The 19266-nt window shown below is 45.8% G+C and overlaps 1 protein-coding gene across 1 annotated transcript in view; it reads left to right on the top strand.

Annotated features, from left to right (window-relative positions):
• Positions 1–19266, top strand: part of COQ8B (coenzyme Q8B) — a 73188-nt gene that overhangs the window by 41631 nt on the left and 12291 nt on the right. Inside the window, exons 7-12 of the mRNA XM_040323167.1 lie at positions 6034–6119; positions 6216–6356; positions 12006–12087; positions 13802–13895; positions 18102–18243; positions 19102–19209. Coding sequence (XP_040179101.1) covers positions 6034–6119; positions 6216–6356; positions 12006–12087; positions 13802–13895; positions 18102–18243; positions 19102–19209 — 653 coding nt within the window. The remainder of the gene's footprint in view (positions 1–6033; positions 6120–6215; positions 6357–12005; positions 12088–13801; positions 13896–18101; positions 18244–19101; positions 19210–19266) is intronic.

Raw genomic sequence — 19266 nt, 5'->3', positions numbered from 1 at the left:
GGAAAACACCCATGTAGCTGGGACTCTTTTTTTTTTTTTTTTTTTTTTCTGGCCCGTAAACTTATAGCCCAAAAATGTATGTCTCCACATCCCCTGACATTAGGAGAATGGAAAATGCAAATAAATGATACGGTACTTAGAGAAAAATCCTATTCGGTAGATTCAGAAAGAGTTAAAGTGGAGTTCCACCCATAAATATAACATTACATCAGTAGTTTAAAAAAAATTTCATTAGTCCTTTAAGAATTTTTTTTTTTTTTAGATGCCTTCAAAGTGTTGTTGCTAGGCAGAATAGTTAATCTTCCCACTTCCTGCACCTAGGTGCTTAAAGCGGTGGTTCCCCTAAAAATAAAATGTTAACATTGCCTTTCCCAAATAAATTACGATTAGAATCGGCCGGTTTTATTTAAAAAAAAAAGCTCCGTACATACCGTTTGTTAGATTCGTTCCCACCACCACTTCCGGGTACGATGCTGGCGGTGGGCATTCCTATTTGATTGACAGGCATCCGACCGACGCATACATTGAATGAATGAATGAATGAATGACTTGTATAGCGCAACGCATGCGAACTGAATCGCCTCTGGGCGCTTTTTCCAGCCAGTGTCTGCTTGGCTGGTGCGGTAATTTTTACCCCGTCACGAGATGCCGAAAGAAGCCGAACGTCGGTGCGGCTCTATACGGCGCATGCGCACCGACGTTCGGCTTCTTTCGGCATCTTGTGACGCGATGTATGCGTCGGTCGGATGCCTGTCAATCAATTAGGAATGCCCACCGCCAGCATCGTACCCGGAAGTGGCGGTGGGAACGAATCTAACAAACGGTATGTACGGACCTTTTTTTTTTTTAATAAAACCGGCCGATTCTAATCGTAATTTATTTGGGAAAGGCAATGTTAACATTTTATTTTTAGGGGAACCACCGCTTTAAGCTTCCTAACCTACACCGCACAGACTCCTGGGAATGTAGTGGGTGTAACTTCTCGAGAATCATGTGACTTGGACAGTACATGTGCTGAAACCTGATCTGAAACCTATTACACTACTGGAAGTCATACAGTCTGGCTTCATGATGCCCACACTTAAGATGGCCCCAGTCAATTTCTATTTTATAAAGTGTCTAAATGCTGTAACAACCTAACAAAACGGACCTTAGTTTACAGACTAACTTTACTAGAATACATTAAGCTTGTGTATTACAGGGGTATTTATATATAAAAAGTGAAATTTTGGCCGGAACTCCGCTTTAAGTCGGCGTATCAGTAGATACGCCGACCTAACTCTGAATCTACGCCGACCTGTGTTTAAGTGTTTTCTCAAACAGAGATACGCTTAAACATATCTAAGATACGACGGCTTGCGCCGTCCTATCTTAGATTGCAATATTTCAGCTGGCCGCTAGGTGGCGCTTCCATTGCGGTCGGCGTAGAATATGCAAATCAGTAGATACGCCGATTCCCGAACGTACGCCCGGGCCGCCGCAGTACATTTATGCCGTTTACGTAAGAGATAGGACACGTAAAGTTAGAGCTAGGCCCTAGTTGGCATAGCCAATGTTAAGTATGGCCGCCGTTCCCGCGTCAAAATTCGAAATTTGTACGTCGTTTGCGCAAGTTGTCCGTGAATAGGGATTTACGTCGTTTACGTCCACGTCAAAATCAATAGGCCCGTGCGGCGTACTTGGCCGCAATGCACACTGGGAAATGTAGGCACCCGGCGCATGCGCAGTTCGTAAAAAACGTAAGGTCAAGCCCCATTAACATAAAACACGCCCCACTCAAACTCATTTGAATTAGGCGCCCTTACGCCCGCCGATTTAGGCTACACCGCCATAACTTAGCAGGCAGGTACATTGTGAATCATGTACTTGCCTCGCTAACTTACGGCAGCGTAGCTTAAATTCCTTAAGCTACGCCGCCGCAAAGTTGCGGACATCTACCTGAATCTAGCTATAAATATCTACATAGGGACTTCCCAGAAAAATGTGGTAAGGTGAGGGGGATGGGGGTGACTATCATGGGTTCAGCACTCACAACCATCAATTGGGTGGAGTGGCACAAGGGGTTTGAGGACAGATAGAGTTGTGATGATGTATTGACCTCCTGAGACGGGAGCCTGAAGTGTGTGTCGGGGGAGGGGCTATAAATGGATTAGCTCTGCATGTCTTGGTATCTATTAATATCTATAACACTTACCATTCAGGTCTTCTTCTGTTTTCTGCTGGTGGTCATTGACTTTAGAGCCGACACCAAAGAATCCCATAATGGCTCTGAAGCAATCGCTCAGAAAAGCCCAGAGACTTCTCTTGATTCTTGTGAGCATCTCGGGTGGGATATCTGCAAGATGGACACTGATATCTCCTATCATACGTTTCTCTTTGGTGTTATTTTGAGAAAAAAACTTTTTAAGGTTAAATCGGTTCATTATGAAGAATAGGGAGAGAATAAAGGGCCAGATCCACAGCCGCCGAGCGCAACTTAACTTTTCAGAGTTAAGTTACACTGCCGCAAATCTCCCAAGTTAGGTGCCGATCCACAAAGCACTTACCTGGAAATTTGCGGCGGTGTAACTTAACTCCGTCCGGCGCAAGGCGTTCCTAATACAAATGGGCGATTCCCATTTAAATTAGGCGTGCCCCCGCGCCGGACGTACTGCGCATGCTCCGTCGGGTAACTTACCCGACGTGCATGGCGCTAACTGACGTCGCTCCGACGTCATTTGCTTAGACGTTAACGTAAATGGCGTCCAGCGCCATTCACGAACGTCTTACGCAAACGACGTAGAGTTGAAAATTTCGACGCGGGAACGACGGCCATACTTAATAGGGCTTAGTCAAATAGGACTCAGCCCTATTTTTATGCGGCGTAACTCGATGTAAACGACGTAGATTTAGCCCGTCGGAACGTTCGTGGATCGCCGTTCATTTGCATATTCTAGGCCGGCCGCAATGGCCTCGCCACCTAGCGGCCGGCCTAGAATTGCATCCTTAAGATCCGACAGTGTAATTCAATTACACATGTCGGATCGTCTGCCTATCTATGGTAAACTGATTCTGTGGATCAGTTCCATAGATAGAAACAGGGATACGACAGCGTATCGGTAGATACGCCGGCGTATCCCTTTTGTGGATTACCCCCCCAAATTTGCAATTAAATCTGATAAAATCGGATCAAATTACAAGAAAAACTCACCAAGCAAAAGCTCCTGTTATCCGTTGGTAGTACACAGAGCAACTGACTGGACCTCTGGTCGGTGCGCTCTTCTAACTGACATCTGTTCTTAAAGGAGCCTCTTCCTGGTTTTGAAATTCAGCCAGTAGGCTTAGTATACAAATCCAATACAAGTATGTGGCGCCTTTAAAAAAAAAACATGTTTACATTCTTACAGTCCCATCGCTTAAAGTGGAGCTCCTCCCACATTTTGAACTCCTCCCCATCCAGCACTAAACTGTACACTCATTAATTATGAGTGTACAGTTTAGTACATGTATTTATGCCATTCATTGGCATAAATGGCTTGGCGCCTTTTTTAAAAAGGGTAACCAGGCTTTTGTTGGCTTGGTTACCAAATCTTCTTATACATAGTGATAGGCAGTGGGGGAAGGACTGGAGCAGTTCAGCTCTGATTACAGAACCCGGGGGACAGAACAGCCACCCCATCTACTAATGATTTATAATACAGGACTATGAAGGTGGCGATGTTGATGGGGGCAATATGGATGGAGGCAATTTGGATGGGGCAATATGATGGGGGTAGTTTTACAGGTACGTGATTTTGCGCTGAAGGACCGCTCTGCCCCAGTATAAATTCGTGGGGTGGTCCTGAAGCGGTTAATGATATTATGTGAACCAGATCATACCTGTTCTAGCACAACTAACGAAGGCCCAGATTCACGTAGAATCGGGCAAATCTGCGGCGGCGTAACATATGACATTTACGTTACGCCGCCGCAAGTTTTACGGGCAAGTGCTTGATTCACAAAGCACTTGCCTGTAAAGTTGCGGCGGCGTAGCGTAAATCCCCCAGCGCAAGCCCGTCTAATTCAAATGATCCGGTTAGGGGGCGTGGATCATTTAAATTAGGCGCGTTCCCGTGCCGAACGTACTGCGCATGCGCCGTCCCTAAAATTTCCCGACGTGCATTGCGGTAAATCACGTCGCAAGGACGTCATTGGTTTCGACGTGAACGTAAATGGCGTCCAGCCCCATTCACGGACGAGTTACGCGAACAACGTAAAATTTTCACATTTCGACACGGGAACGACGTCCATACTTTTTATTGGCTGCGCCTCCTAATAGCAGGAGCAACGTTACTATGAAAACGACGTAAAAAACTACCGCCGGGCGCACGTACGTTTGTGAATCGGCGTAAGTAGGTAATTTGCATACTCTACGCTGAAAACTACGGGAGCGCCACCTAGCGGCCAGCGTGAGAATGTACCCTAAGATACGACTGCGTAAGAGACTTATGCCAGTCGTATCTTAGGCTAATGTCGGCGTATCTAGCTTTCTGAATACAGAAAGTAGATACGCTGGCGCAGATTTGAATTTACGCGGCGTGTCTATGGATACGCCGGTGTAAATTTTATCTGAATCTATCCCAAAGTGTCTGTTTGTGTACAGGCGTACCTACCCCACAATGTTTTTTTTTTTTTTTGTCTTGAATTCCTCTTGAAAAATGGCAGTGCACTTCCTGCGCCATGAGCCTCATAGCTGTATATCTGAAGTGTAAGATCATCTAAGGCAGTGTATCTCAACCTTTTTTCGGTCAATGCACCCTTCAAAATTCTGCAATTCTTGAGACACCCCATTCTAAAGTGTAAAAAAATTTAAGTTTTACATAACGAAGCAACATAGGACACCCGGCATTACATATTTGTACTGACTAGTAGTCCAATGTTTCTCTCTTCCCTATGTTTTTCTCCCTCACTCAGCCGATGTGACCCCAGTGCTGATGAAGAGGGACAGGGGATTAGCAAACAAGGATGCTGTTCAGGCGCCCAACTTCCTTATCAACCAATTGAATCATTGGTTATTAGGATGCCGGTGTTCTGACGAGAAAGGCCCCCTGTCGAATAATGCCCGCCCTGTACTGCGCAGGCGCAGCGCTTGCACAGTTCGAAGCACAACGAAGCCCCCGAAAGTCTCCGAACATGAACAGCTGTTTATCAGCTGTACACGGCTCCTTCGCAATGAAGGCAACATTGTGCCACACACTCCCGATGCTCGTGCAACTCTGCAAGGGCCGGGTGTATTCTGCATTGAACTTTGCAAGGGGCGGATGCATAAAGAAGAGGCCGTATTGTATCATGATGGGCAGAGCTCATACGATGGGGGTGGATTTCTCAAAGGGGCCGATGTATTATTGAGAAATCCACCCCCAATTTATCAGCTCGGCCCATCATTATTAAATACGGCCTCTTCTGTAGGCATCCGCCCCTCACATGCTTTAATGAACATTATATCCGGCCCTTGCAGAGTTGCACAAGCATCGGGAGCAAGTGGCACAAAGTGGTCTGCTGTTAATGTTCAGAGCCTTTCAGCGGCTCCGTAGTGCTTCGTATTGCGCAAGCGCTGCGCCTGCGCAGTACACGGCGAACATTATTCAACGGGGGACCTTTCTCGTCACAACACCGGCAAGGGTGTAATGGTGCATAATGAAAAACTTTGTAACTAAAAGGCAGGTTTGAACTACCTGCTGGCTTATATACAATGCTTTCTAAGGCACCCTCGAGGGAACCTGAAGATACCCCAGGGTGCTTCTGCACCCTGGTTGAAAAAGGCTAATCTAAGGCACTACTGCTTATGACTGCTAGCCTCACAAGATTTGGAGTTAGGTTTTATTTATGTTACCATTGTAGCACTCATTTTTTTCGTTGTTGGAAAGAAAGCCGCACATGAGGACCTGCAGTGCAAGGATCTCCCTGCTCCTCTTTCATTCATCCTGTTCTTTTTGAGCCTCTATTGCTGCTTCTTGAATATTTGGGTCAATAAAACATATATTTTATAATTTTTTGTATCTGTTTGATCCACAGATAATAGTTTCATTAGTCCACAGCTGCAGAAGATATTTGAGAGGGTTAGACAGAGTGCAGATTATATGCCAGCCTGGCAGATGACGGTGAGTGTGGCCGCGTTTCCAGGTTTACTGACAATTTTAAGGTTATATTTGTCCAGAAGGATAATGGGGATTTATTTATTCCTTTTGTTTTCACAGAAAGTCCTAGATGAGGAACTGGGCCCTGACTGGAGAGACAAACTGGAATACTTTGAGGAGCGACCCTTTGCAGCAGCCTCTATTGGTCAGGTACACCTCGCAAGGCTGCTAGATGGGCGTGAGGTGGCTATGAAGATTCAGGTGAGTTTACTGCAGGGCTTGTCAAATTTGCTTTGAATCTAGGAGCCAGATAAAAAAGTTAGGAGCCAGCTTTTTTTTCTAACTAACAAATCTTATGGGTGGAACATGTCAAATCTTCCAAAAGGTGAACTTATTCTTTAACCTTTTTGCTGCCAGAGCCAATTTTTTCTTTTTTTTTGCACACGTTTAAAATAAATCATTTTAGTCAAAAAGGAATAGTATGGCCTCTGTTAGAATTGCTATATAATTGGTTAAATGTGCCAGCATCCTGTTTAATTCATAGGGGATGAGACCAGGTGAATATAAACCAATGGCTGCTTGGGGCCAGTTAGCATAAATACTCATAGGTCAAGGGATATTGATTCAAAGTCCCTATCAATATCCCTTGACCTATGAGTATAAATCATTTTAGGCCAAAGTGTTTAACCCTAAAAAAAGAAAAAGAAATCCTGTTTCCTTATAATAAGCAGGTTAAACAGTACAGTGCTTGTGCTATTTAACCTGCCCCTCTCTAAGCTGTAAAAAAAACCTGTCTGATCCTGCCTGGTTTTGCGCCCCCCCCCCCCCCCCCCTGTAAAGTGACCATGGTTTATCATGGATGCTGAGCCCTGACACCGTGATCAATTTACGTGTCTCCATCATTCACAGTTCTCCTGTCCTCTCTCCCCTCCCTGCCTGTCAGCTCTGTGTCTAAACTCCCCCCGCCCCCCTCCCTGCCACTATTACTATAAAGGTTTTAGTACGTTACTCCCGGCCAGAGGGAGATCTTGTCCCCTCCCGCTGTAGCCCTGGATCGGAGTAGCAGAGTGGCTGGGAGTCACATGACCGGCCTGAAGATAAGGAAGAAGAGTATTTAGAGGCACCATTTTCAGGAGTAGGCACCCCAACACGTGCTTTTACGTTTGTACGTGCCTATATGTTGGGGGGGGGGGGGGGGGGGGGCTAAAATAATTTCTACTTTTAACTTTATTTTTTTCATCACATAGGGGACATAGGGGTCCCCTATGTGATTATTTTTATTGGTGACAGGTTCTCTTTAACAGGACATGCAGGGTCTAAAAGACCTAGCATGTCTCCCCTGTGCTTCACTTCACACTGCATTACATTCTCTCATGGCCATGAAAACCGGGGACCCAGAGTTGATGTCACTTTCGGGTCAGCAACAAGAAGCGGAGGGAAACAGATGTGTGGCCACTCTCCTCACTCCCCTCTACTGATGGGCAAGTGGAGCCTAGGATGCATAGCGGAGGGGGACCACGTGCGGGGGGTGTGGAGCATTTGGGTGGCAGCCCTGCCTCCAGAAAGCAATTTCTTGTCGCCATGGCAACTTGGCACCTGGGATATGTCAAGCCCTATATTAAGGCCCCTTTCACACTGGGGCGGGAGGTGCAGTGGCGGTAAAGCATCGCTATTTTTACCCCCCCCCCCCCGCGCTAGTGTCCGAGAAAGGGTTAAAACCGCCCGCAATACGCCTCTGGAGGCGGTTTCCCCGTCCTGCTAGCGCACCGCTCCAGCTTTCCCACTGGAGAAACGGCAGCAGCTGTTTAGGGTCGGTTTGAAAGGGGTCTTGGATATATTAAAGTGTAACTAAACACAGGAGCCTGCATTCACCATATCTGGTCTCCCACATTACACAGAACATGGAAATGCAATTATTTCAGTGAAAATAAACTGCTAAATACCTTTTCTTATCAGCAGTCTTGTGACTGCCATCAGTGCCTGATTAAAGCTTATAGGAGGAGTTTTCATTTTCCCCAGTTTGTCCTATGAAGCTGCATGAACCCTGACCCTCTGTCTGGACAGTGCTGATTGGCCTTGTGCTGATCACATGCACCCCAAGGGGGAAAAAAAACCCCTCTAGCAATACACACCAAACTGAGCATGTGCAGCCTGACTTCAGTTACTGTCTTATCCGGACCTGTTTTGGAGGCATTGACAGAAGAGGAGGATCTGTAAAAACCAGATCAAACAGCCTTTTTACACAATGCAGAAGAATAACCCCTTAGGATCCACAGTGAGTATAACAAGCATGCTTTACTGTATATACAGACTGACTTTACTGTTGTGGGTTTAGTAACACTTTTTTTAAGGGCTGGTTCCCACTGCTGTGATGCAGGAACCCTGCGACTCCTATGCGGGTTCCCGCATCGCGTGTCTCCCGGCGGCAGCTCACACTGCCCTATGGGAACTGCTGGGAGTGTCAGTTAAAAGTTAATGACACCCCCGAATCAGTTCGCATATCGGAGTGCAATCTGCTAACTCGGACAGGAATCAGATCAGTGTGAAGACCCATGCGACTCGATTCTGCTGCGGACCAGAAAAGGGTCCTGTGCGAGTTTGATGCAAATGCAGCCATACTATCTGTATGGCTGAAATCGCATTGCACAGAGATCGCATGTGATCTGCGGTGAGAATCCCATCCGATCTCAGACATCGCACCAGTAGGGACTGGTCTTAAGGCAGAATGGGGCCGTAAGCACAGTAGCAACATTGCCTCCCCCCACCCCCAATTCTCTTTAATTCATATTGATAAGAATTGCAAAGGGTACGAAGAAACTTCCTTTGTCTGTACTGGTATAGCCTACCCCATTAGAAACCAACTTCCTACAAATAAATCCTTCTTTGTGAAGTGACAGACATCTGCACATGAACTTTCACATACTTTATCTGCCTGGTTTAATTCAGGAGCTTGAAGGTTGTAGCTGTCCCCTGGACATTCCTTGGGCCCATGGAGCCTGCCTAGGTTGCCCTGTTGGTTCACTCCATAAGTCTGTAGAACCTGATTGCTTACCAGTATCATTTCTGCAGTACCTTTTTTGGGAAGAAAATATAAAGACAGAAAATAAGTGGTTATGTTATAGTCTTATAGTACCGGATATTATAGTACCTTTTTTTTATTTGTTATATATTTTTAAAGTTTATGTGACTGGACTAATGTGTGTTTTTATACTTACACAGCGCTCTGCTTTAAAGTGGAAGTCCACCCTAACACTAAGATCACTACATTTTCAGACATCCACGATCTAACACTAACTTTTCTAGCCCTGTAAAGAAGAAATCTGTATACATACCTTTTTTAAAGTCGCTCTGGTCCGGTCTCCAGCGGCAGAAGCTCTGCAGGAGGACCCAGCCGACAATGGCTGGGAAATGAATGGGGAGTGACGTTGCCCATAGACTTACTATGGGGCTTCCGTTGTCGGCTGTGCCCTCTGCTCCCATCTCCACAGTGAAGCCGTCGCTGATAGCTCAGTGTGGGATTGGGTCGAATCGGCTTCAGAAAAGGTATGTATACTGATTTCTTCTTTACAGGGCTAGATAGGTTAGTGTTAAAGGGCAAAATCTTGGCCTTGTCTGTATTTTTTTTCAGAAACCGCTTGCCTCTCATTCCCTAGTCAGGGCATTTGTTCAGGGTGCACTGCATTTAAATCCGCCGGTTAAGTCTCCCGTGTGCCTGTGGGATTTGAATTTGGTGTTGTCTGTTTTACAGAAGCTACCTTCGCTATGGTATAGCCCGCTGTTACAACTTGCATTGGAAATTTCCTCCGCTCTGCTCACTCCCACAGCCCCGCCTCCTCCTGACCCCACGCCTGTGATAGACAACACATTTCAGCATTGGACCCGCATTCTGTCTATTGCAGGCCTCGGGTTAGGAGGCAGGCTGTGGGCAGAGTGGAGAAAATTTCAATGTAAGTTGAAACGGCGTGCTATACCGCTCTGCGATGCGCAGCTCTTCTCTTCCTCTATGCTCCCTGGGAGAACGACTCTCCTCTTCACTTTTACAGTTCACTGTAAAGCCTCCAATTAGTAATACAATAGAAGAAATGCAGCCACCAATCAGCAGCCCCCCTGGTACTTGTAGTCCCCCAGGTGTGTATAGCTGTGTGTCTCCTCCCTGGTACTTGTAGTCCCCCCGGAGTGTATAGCTGTGCGTCTCCTCCCTGGTACTTGTAGTCCCCCCGGTGTGTATAGCTGTGTGTCTCCTCCCTCTTACTTGTATTCCCCCCCCCCCCCCCCCGGTGTGTATAGCTGTGTGTCTCCTCCCTGGTACTTGTAGTCCCCCCGGTGTGTATAGCTGTGCGTCTCCTCCCTGGTACTTGTAGTCCCCCCGGTGTGTATAGCTGTGCGTCTCCTCCCTGGTACTTGTAGTCCCCCCGGTGTGTATAGCTGTGTGTCTCCTCCCTCTTACTTGTATTCTCCCCCCCCCCCCGGGTGTGTTTAGCTGTGCATCTCCTCCCTGGTACTTGTAGTCCCCCCGGTGTGTGTATAGCTGTGTGTCTCCTCCCTGGTACTTGTAGTCCCCCCGGTGTGTATAGCTGTGTGTCTCCTCCCTGGTACTTGTAGTCCCCCCCGGTGTGTGTGTGTGTGTGTGTATAGCTGTGTGTCACCCTCCTCCCCCGGTGTCACAGAGAGATAGAGGAATCCATCGGGAAGTCCCATCCACACCATGGACCTATAGAGGAGCGCACCCCGGAGTCTGCCCCCATACATGGGATGTGGAGGGTGAGTTCTGCAGGAAAGCTGCACTTTGTTCAGTCTGGGAAGGATCTGTATAATCTTCTTAGGCTTGGAGCGGCCTCATCATTCCCCACCACACACACACACACGGGTCCCATTCATCGGGAAATCCACTCAGGGGGTCCTCACTGACCTGGGATAACGGGGGAGGGTGCAATGGTGGGGACGGTGAGGCTGCAATGGTGGGGACGGCGAGGCTGCGCTGAGGGGAACTGATAAAGTTGTTAATATTTATTTTTGCAACTTAATTCTGCATAAAACATTTTACAAAATCATTTATGAGTGTGTGATTAGCAGGAGAATTGGGGGTGGGGTAGGGGTTGGGTGGGGCAACTGGTGGCAAATAACCCTTGAGGCCTGGCTAGTGGCTCAAGACTTGAAATTTTGAGCCCTGCTCTCAAGATGTAAGAGCGGTAAAGGTTTATCTGCAAGCTACGGCTCAGATAAGGAAGACTGATTGTCTATTCATTCTGCCACAAGACCCAAAGAAGGGCCAGGCAGCGTCAAAATCCACTATTGCAAGATGAATTTGACAAGTCATTATTCAGGCCTATGGTTTCGAAAAGAAGATCCCTCCTTTTCAGGTGAAAGCGCACTCGACTAGAGCAGTTGGTGCTTCATGGGCAGTGCATCACCAGGCCTCCATGGCTCAGATCTGGAAGGCTGCTACTTGGTCTTTGGTCCATCCATTTACTAAATTCTACTAGGTAGATGTCAGAGGGTACTAGGATGCCGCCTTCGGGCGTAGTGTGCTGCAGGCAGCAGTATAGATCCTCTGGCTCGGTGACGGTCTTATTCTGATCTGTGTCTCCCTCCCCTCAAATTTTAGCATTGCTATGGGACATCCCATTAAGTAATTAAGGCTCTGTGTCCTGTGATGTATTCCCAAAAAAAGGATTTTACAGGTAAGCTGTATTTAAAAAATCTTATTTTTTACATGTAGGAGCAAAGTGTCAGAATTGGTCTGGGCTTCAAATGGTTAAGGATGGTAAAACCTTTCCGGGGCTGAAGTGGTTAATTCCACACATAAAATCCTATGTACATATTCTTCCATGTGCTAGTTAAGAGTACACCATGTGAATGTAGTTCTTTGTACTACTATATCTCTTTTTTTCCCACCATCTCCCCATTCAGTATCCAGGAATTGCTCAGAGCATCAGGAGTGATGTGGACAATCTACTGTCGGTCCTCAAGATGAGCCTCGTTCTGCCTGATGGTAAGAGTTACAATGTAATGGCATTCCACAACCGAGTAACAAGTGATTCATCCTTCAGTTGAAACCCTAAGGGCCCTTTCACACGGAGTGGATCCATATTGATCCGCCCCGTGTGTGTCCGTCGGCTCAGCGGGGATCCTCCGTAAATCCCCGCTGAGCTGTCGGCGGATAGGGCGGTCCCCGCACACTGTGCAGAGACCGCCCTGTCTTTGCTCTGCTCTCCCCTATGGGGAATCGGATGAATAAGGACCGTGTGTCCGTATTCATCCGATCCGTTCCGCCAGACGGAAGAAAAATAGTGTTTTCTTCCGTCTGAAAAAGCGGAACTTTGCGGACGCGTATTGTTACGGACGTTAGCAGATGCATCATCCGCTAACGTCTGCAATCCCATAGGGATACATTACAAGTCCGTAAACGGACTTGTAATAAACGGTCCGTTTGTCCGCCCGTGTGAAAGGGCCCTTAAAACAACATACAAGATTTTATATAATGATTGCTGTTGGCGAGTAAATATCATGTGTGTCTTCTATGGCTGTCACTGTGCCATATAGTGCCCCAATTACAGCAAAACCATTTTACCTAGAAAATAAGACTTTTACAGAAATTACTTCAGATGTCTTTGGGGGGGATTTGCCAAGACTAGAGGAGCTGTGCATGGCAGCCAATCAACTTCTATCTTTTTATTTTCAAAGCTCAACTGAATAAGATGTAAATAGAAGCTGATTGGTTACTATGCACAGCTGCTCTAGATTCTGTCTGCTTCAGTTTTTGTCAATTCACCCCTTTGTGTTCTGTATTGACTTTATTGTGTTTATCAGTATGTGTAGTATTGGGGCAAAGAGATGAAACCAGGAGGAATGTGTAGGTATTGCACAATGTGAGCAACCTGATTTATTTTGTCTTGAATAAACTTAAATGTTCTGTCTACGTAAACACTGCATATGAGTAAAGATGAACTATTATGATCTGGAGAAGCGGTCTCCAAACTGCTGTCCGGGGAGTGGATGTGGCCCTTATCTTGCCTTTATCTGGTCCTTGGGGTACTAGTCCATCCACTGACCCCAACAATGGGGAATAATTCCTGTCACTGACACTATTAATGGGGCATTATTTCTCCCAGTAACACAATCAAAAGGGCATAAATTCCTCCCACTAATATCAACAATGGGGCACAATTTCTCCCACTGATGCCAACAATGAGGCACAATTCATCCTATTGACTTTAAGGGTGGGGCACTATTCCTTCCACTGACACTGAGAGTGGGGCACTATTCCTTCCACTGACACTGAGAGTGGGGCACTAGATTCCTTCCAGTGACACCAGAGAGTGGGGCACTAGATTCCTTCCACGTGACACCAGAGAGTGGGGCACTGTTTACTCCCACTGGTCCTCGTCCAGCCCCCCTAAATTCTGAAAGACCGTAAACTGGCCCTTTTGTATAGAAAGTTTGGAGACCCCTGATCTAGAAGTAAGTGGTTTAGTGGAACTCTGGTGGAAAACATTTTAAAGTGGTTGTAAAGGCTGAAGGTTTTTTACCCCAATCTATTCTCTGCATGAAAAGTTTGGGTTTCATAAAAAAAGGGAAGAAATTAAGGTAAAACGTTTTTGGGCTTAAAAAACAAATAAGTTGCAGACATTTAGAGCCGGTATAGCTTGCTTTGCCACATAATAGTAAGCAGTCAGGTAAAATCTGTCTGTTCTATCTTTGCCCAGGTTTGTTTCCTGAGAACAGTGTTCAGGTCCTGCAGAAAGAGCTGTCCTGGGAGTGTGACTACCTGCGGGAAGCTGAGTGCGGCAAAAAATTCAGGTAAGTCCAATTCTTTATTTGCTACTCATGCAAGGAGTGTTGGAATGGAAAATAGGATCTTGGTAGTTAAAGGGGTTGTAAAATATGTTTTTTCACCTTAATGCATCCTATGCATTAAGGTGAAAGAACATCCGATACTTACAGGCCCCAACGCCCCCCCCCATTTACTTACCTGAGCCATCGAAAGTCCTGCATCGAGAACGCGCTGGCTTTTCAGCTCTTCTCGGCCCAGACTTCTTAGCTCTTCATTTGGATAGATTGATAGCAGTGCAGCCATTGGCTCGCGCTACTGTCAATCAACTTCAATGACGCTGGGGGCGGGGCCGAGTCCTGTACTCGGCGGCGATGTACGCCAAATACAGGACGCGGGAGCGTGCCTGCAAGGAAATCCCCTTGGGAGAGCACTTCTCAGAGGGGGTTATCAGAAGCAGGGAGGAGCCGAGACACCCGCCGTTGGACCCCAGAAGAGGATGTTCGGGGCCACTCTATGCAAAGTTAGCTGCACAGTGGAGGCAAGTATGACATGTTTGTTATTTAAATTTTTTTATATATTCAAACCTTTAATACCACTTTTAGTTAATCAACCACTAATACACTCAGTTAACGTTCTGCGCACTGCTTGTACACGCATCTAGCACACAGGAAATTTGTATGTGTGACCACTCCTGGATCCATGTCTTTCCTGGTAGCCTGACTTTGACATTACTCTCAGCTGCCCACAGGCACCATTGGAACTGCTGATCAAAGGCTAAGCTGGCAGCTTCCCTTACTGTAAAGAAAAGGAGAATGTAGCTATGATTTAGTTTGCTTTGTTTGTCTCTTTTTATGGTACAGGGACTTGGATAAAAGAAAAACTGACTTTGCTAACACAAGTGACAGATTGCATTATATGTCATTTCAAATTTTGCCCATAGCTCCACTTTAAAGCGGAGGTCCACCTAAAAAATATTAAAAGCCAGCAGCTACAAATGCTGCAGCTGCTGACTTTTAATAATCGGACACTTGCCTGTCCAGCGTGCCTGCGAAGTCAGCAGCCGAAGCCGAGCAATCGCTTGTCTCTCGGCTGCCCCCGCTGCCATCCTCGGTGAGGGAATCCGGAAGTGAAGCCTGTGTGTTTCCCCAGAAGACAGCGGGGGGGGGGAGGCGTGACTCCTGCAGGAGTCTATGCCTGGAAGTGGGTTCAGATTCCTGTATTATACAGGTATCTGCACCCCCTCCCCCTGAAAGGTGCCAAATGTGACACCAGAGGGGGGGGTCCGAAAAGTGGAAGTTCATTTTTTGTGTGGACCTCCGCTTTAGGCAGGAACATCTATCGCGTATTGCACAAAATGTGTAATGGCAAGCAAAAATGGGAATGGCTCAACAAATTCAGGATGGGAGTTTCAGATTTCACTAGTTGCTTGCTTGTCCTAGGTTTGTGTCTCACTAGGTAGTAAAGTCAGGATAAGGATGACCACCCCAAAGCCTTCATTACTAATCAGGATGACCGCTTCAGAGCCTAAATGTTGACCCTTCAAACTGTAAGCTAATACCAAAACATCAAATATAAATTACCTGCTCACAGCTATCTGTGTAATCGGCTTCCAATTTGAATGTTTTGTATGGAGTCCTTTAAATACACTGCTCAAAAAAATTAAAGGGACACTTTTGAATCAGAACTCCTGGGATATTGATCTGGTCAGTTAAAGTGGAGGTTTACCCTCAAAAAAAATTCTGACATCACATGGAGTCGAGCCATCCTACCGACAGAATGCCGGTGTTTTTTTTTTTTTTTTTCTCAGCACATACCTCGTTATCACGATTTTCACCCCCCCGGCGATCCCGCGGGACTGGGCGTTCCCAAGCACTGCCTGTGATTGACAGGCTTCCGAACGGCGCATACTGCGCGTCACAGGTTGCGGACAGAACCCGAACGTCGGTGCGCAGGCGCCGTATAGAGCCGCACCGACGTTCGGGTTTTTTCGGCAACCTGTGACGCGCAGTATGCGCCGTTCGGAAGCCTGTCAATCACAGGCAGTGCTTGGGAACGCCCAGTCCCGCGGGATCGCCGGGGGGGTGAAAATCGTGATAACGAGGTATGTGCTGAGAAAAAAAAAAAACACCGGCATTCTGTCGGTAGGATGGCTCGACTCCATGTGATGTCAGAATTTTTTTTGAGGGTGAACCTCCACTTTAAGTAGCAGAGGGGAGGAGTGTATACAGAGGGGGCTGTTAATCAGTTTCAGCTGCTTTGCTGTTAATTGAAATTAACAGGTGCACTAGAGGGGCAACAATGAGACGACCTCCAAAACAGGAATGGTTTTTCAGGTGGAGGTGTCTGACGTTTTTTTTCCCCTACTCATCTTTTCTGACCGTTTTTCACTAGTTTTGCATTTGGCTAGGGTCAGTGTCACTACTGGTAGCATGAGGCGATACTTGGACCCTATAAAGGTTGCACAGGCAGTCCAACTCCTCCAGGATGGCACATCAATACATGTCATTGCCAGAAGGTTTGCTGTGTCTCCCAGCACAGTCTCAGGAGCATGGAGGAGATTCCAGGAGACAGGCAGTTACTGTAGGAGAGCTGGACAGAGCCGTAGAAGGTCCTTAACCCATCAGCAGGACCGGTATCTGCTCCTTTGTGCAAGGCAGTCAGTACCTCTGCCTCACACAGAGCCTGACTTCAACCTGATTCTCCTGCCTATTGGTGGCCATGCTCAGAAAGAAGGCTTTTCTTTCATGCATACATATTGCCATTAACTGAAATCCATCTAAATTTAATTTAAAAGTAACTTTTAATGACAAATGCATACTGTTAATTTCTGCTAAAAAAACTATCCAATAAAAATTTTAAAAAATATCAAATTTCTTCATAATTTTAGTACTATATGTATTCTGCTACATATTTTTGGTAAAAAAAAATATCCCAATAAGTGTATAAAAACTCACGCGATTTTGCCATGCTTATGGTATGTTTTTTATAGGTCATGTGACTAAAAAAAAAACACTTTAAAAGTTAACACGTGTTCATTATTGATGCGTGCTTGCTGTATTTTCAATGCATTTCAACAAGGAGGTGTATTTTTGGTGTGTTGTATTTTTTTTTTTTTTTTCTTCTAATCAAAAATGCAGCAAGCAAAATTTTTTAACACCACAGTGGAAGTGCAATGGATCAGTGTGAAGACATACATAGAACTCAAAAGGATGCGTTCTTCTTGAGCTTTTCTTGCACTAAAAGTGACAAAGAGCAACAATAAATTCATATTCATTTAAATTCATGATATTATTTAAAAAGTAGAATATAATACAATTATATTTAAAAAAAATATATATTTCTTTTAAAAAAACTGTAAATTCCAGTTTCAGCCAAGTGCATCCTGAATTTTCGGTTTCTGTTTTTGCACCAAAATTTCCATTCGGTGCACCGCTACTACAAACTATGATCTGCATATATACTGGAATTTTTATTTATTTATTATACTAGTAATGGTGGCGATCAGTGACTTATAGTGGCACTGCAATAATGCGGTGGACAGTCTGACACTAACTGACACATTTGACACTTTGTGGAAACCTGTGACACTAATACAGGGATCTGTACTAATGACACTTGCTGGGAAGGGGTTAAACATCTAGAAGATCAAAGGGTTAAATGTGTGCCTAACCAGTGTTTTGCGTGTACAGTGCGCTGCTTTCACTTATGGATGTGCTGGATTTTATTCACTGCTTTGCAGGGAAACAAAATCCAGCACATCCCCGCTGACAAGACAGAACTCTGCCTTGTTTACATTGGCAGAGCTTTATCCTGTCTGTCTCCTCGCCGATCAGCGGCTACTGGCAGTCATCCATTGGCTGGCACTAGCTAATTCGCTTCTGCTGTGAGGAGGCTGCAGAAGCGGCGCGTGTGCACGACCCTTGCCCAGAAGTGCAGAATCACTTATTTATATGCGATTCTGCACAGAACGGCCGCCCTGTTGCAGTAAAGCTACTATGGGTCGGTCCGCAAGTGGTTAAAGTCCAGTGATTTTGCTGCCTTTTATATTGATTAGGACCATCATCCCTGCAATGATGAGAATTATTGTGCATGCCAATACTGTATACCAGTAGCAGTTCTGCTCCCACAAAGGGACATATTTCTGTTATTGGTTTGTTTGCTGGCCTAGACGATTCTCAGCTGTTGACTATCTTTTTGAATTCAATTTAAATATGTTAATCTTTACTGTACAGGGAGCTCCTCCATGACGACCTCTTCTTCAAAGTTCCTGGGGCGATAGATGACCTTACTACTAAGAGGGTACTGACTGTTGAACTGGTGTCTGGGGTTCCACTGGATCAATGTGCCGAAATGGACCAGGAAACTCGTAATAAGGTAAGGCAAGCAACTCATCGGTCTTCCCATAGAAAAATCTTGGAATGAGCCGTATATCACACGTATATACACAGGTTCTATTTTATTTTTATTTTTTTCCCAATAACAATTTTATTGATCAGAAAAGATTAGTACATACATAACTCAGTCTTCCAAATAAGGAAGGATGCAGATAAAGACAACATAGAAAAAAAAAAACATGAAGAAGGCACAGTAATATTAAAGCAGAGTGCTCAATACCTTTGCTTCCTGTAGTCTGCAGTGTCAGCTCGTATATCGTTTCCGATAGTGCCAATGTGGAGGGGTGCAAACTTGCCCTCGTCTAAAAGGACTGCCTGTGTGTTGTGGCTAGAGTGATCAAGAAGCCTAACAGCTGTATGTCATGTCAATCGGAGTCATAAACGGACTCCAGAGTCATGGAGGGAGAGAAAAGAAAGAAGAAGAAAAAGGACAGGAAGAAGAGAAGAGGAGGAAAGAGTAGAGGGACAACCGAGGAAGAGAGCTGGAGAGGAGGCCTCATGGCGCCTGTGTGTCCTGGCCGGCGATCCCTCCGCGAGGCTAAAATACGCCCGGAGATCTGTTGAGGAGCCCGGGGGGGAGGTTGGGACGACCCTCTGGCTGCTGTGGATCGGGTCGTGTGGGATTTGCCCATATTCGTGGTGATTTAGAGTCCCGAAAATGCAGATTTTTCTGTGGGCTGAGAGGGAGCTAGGCAATTAGGCAGCCATCCAGGTCCGCTTCCGGTCACGCCCAGGTTCTCTTTTTTTTTTTATGTGCATTTCTCTGTACTAGTGATGGGCAATTTTTAAGTTGCAATTATTTAGTGCTTATTTTATATATATATATATTTTTTTTTAGATTTCATACAACATCCTACGCCTTTGCCTGCAGGAATTATTTCAGTTCCACTTCATGCAGACTGATCCAAATTGGTCAAACTTTTTATATGACGCCGATATCAACAAGGTGAGTATGACGCCCCATATAGGGGAGGCCAGGTTAAGTGCTGCGTGAAAGAAAACA

This window comes from Rana temporaria, chromosome 9, assembly GCF_905171775.1.
Source record: "Rana temporaria chromosome 9, aRanTem1.1, whole genome shotgun sequence".
Taxonomy (NCBI): Eukaryota; Metazoa; Chordata; class Amphibia; order Anura; family Ranidae; genus Rana; species Rana temporaria.
Note: the sequence above shows the minus strand (reverse complement) of the source record. Positions and strands in the feature narration are given on the sequence as shown.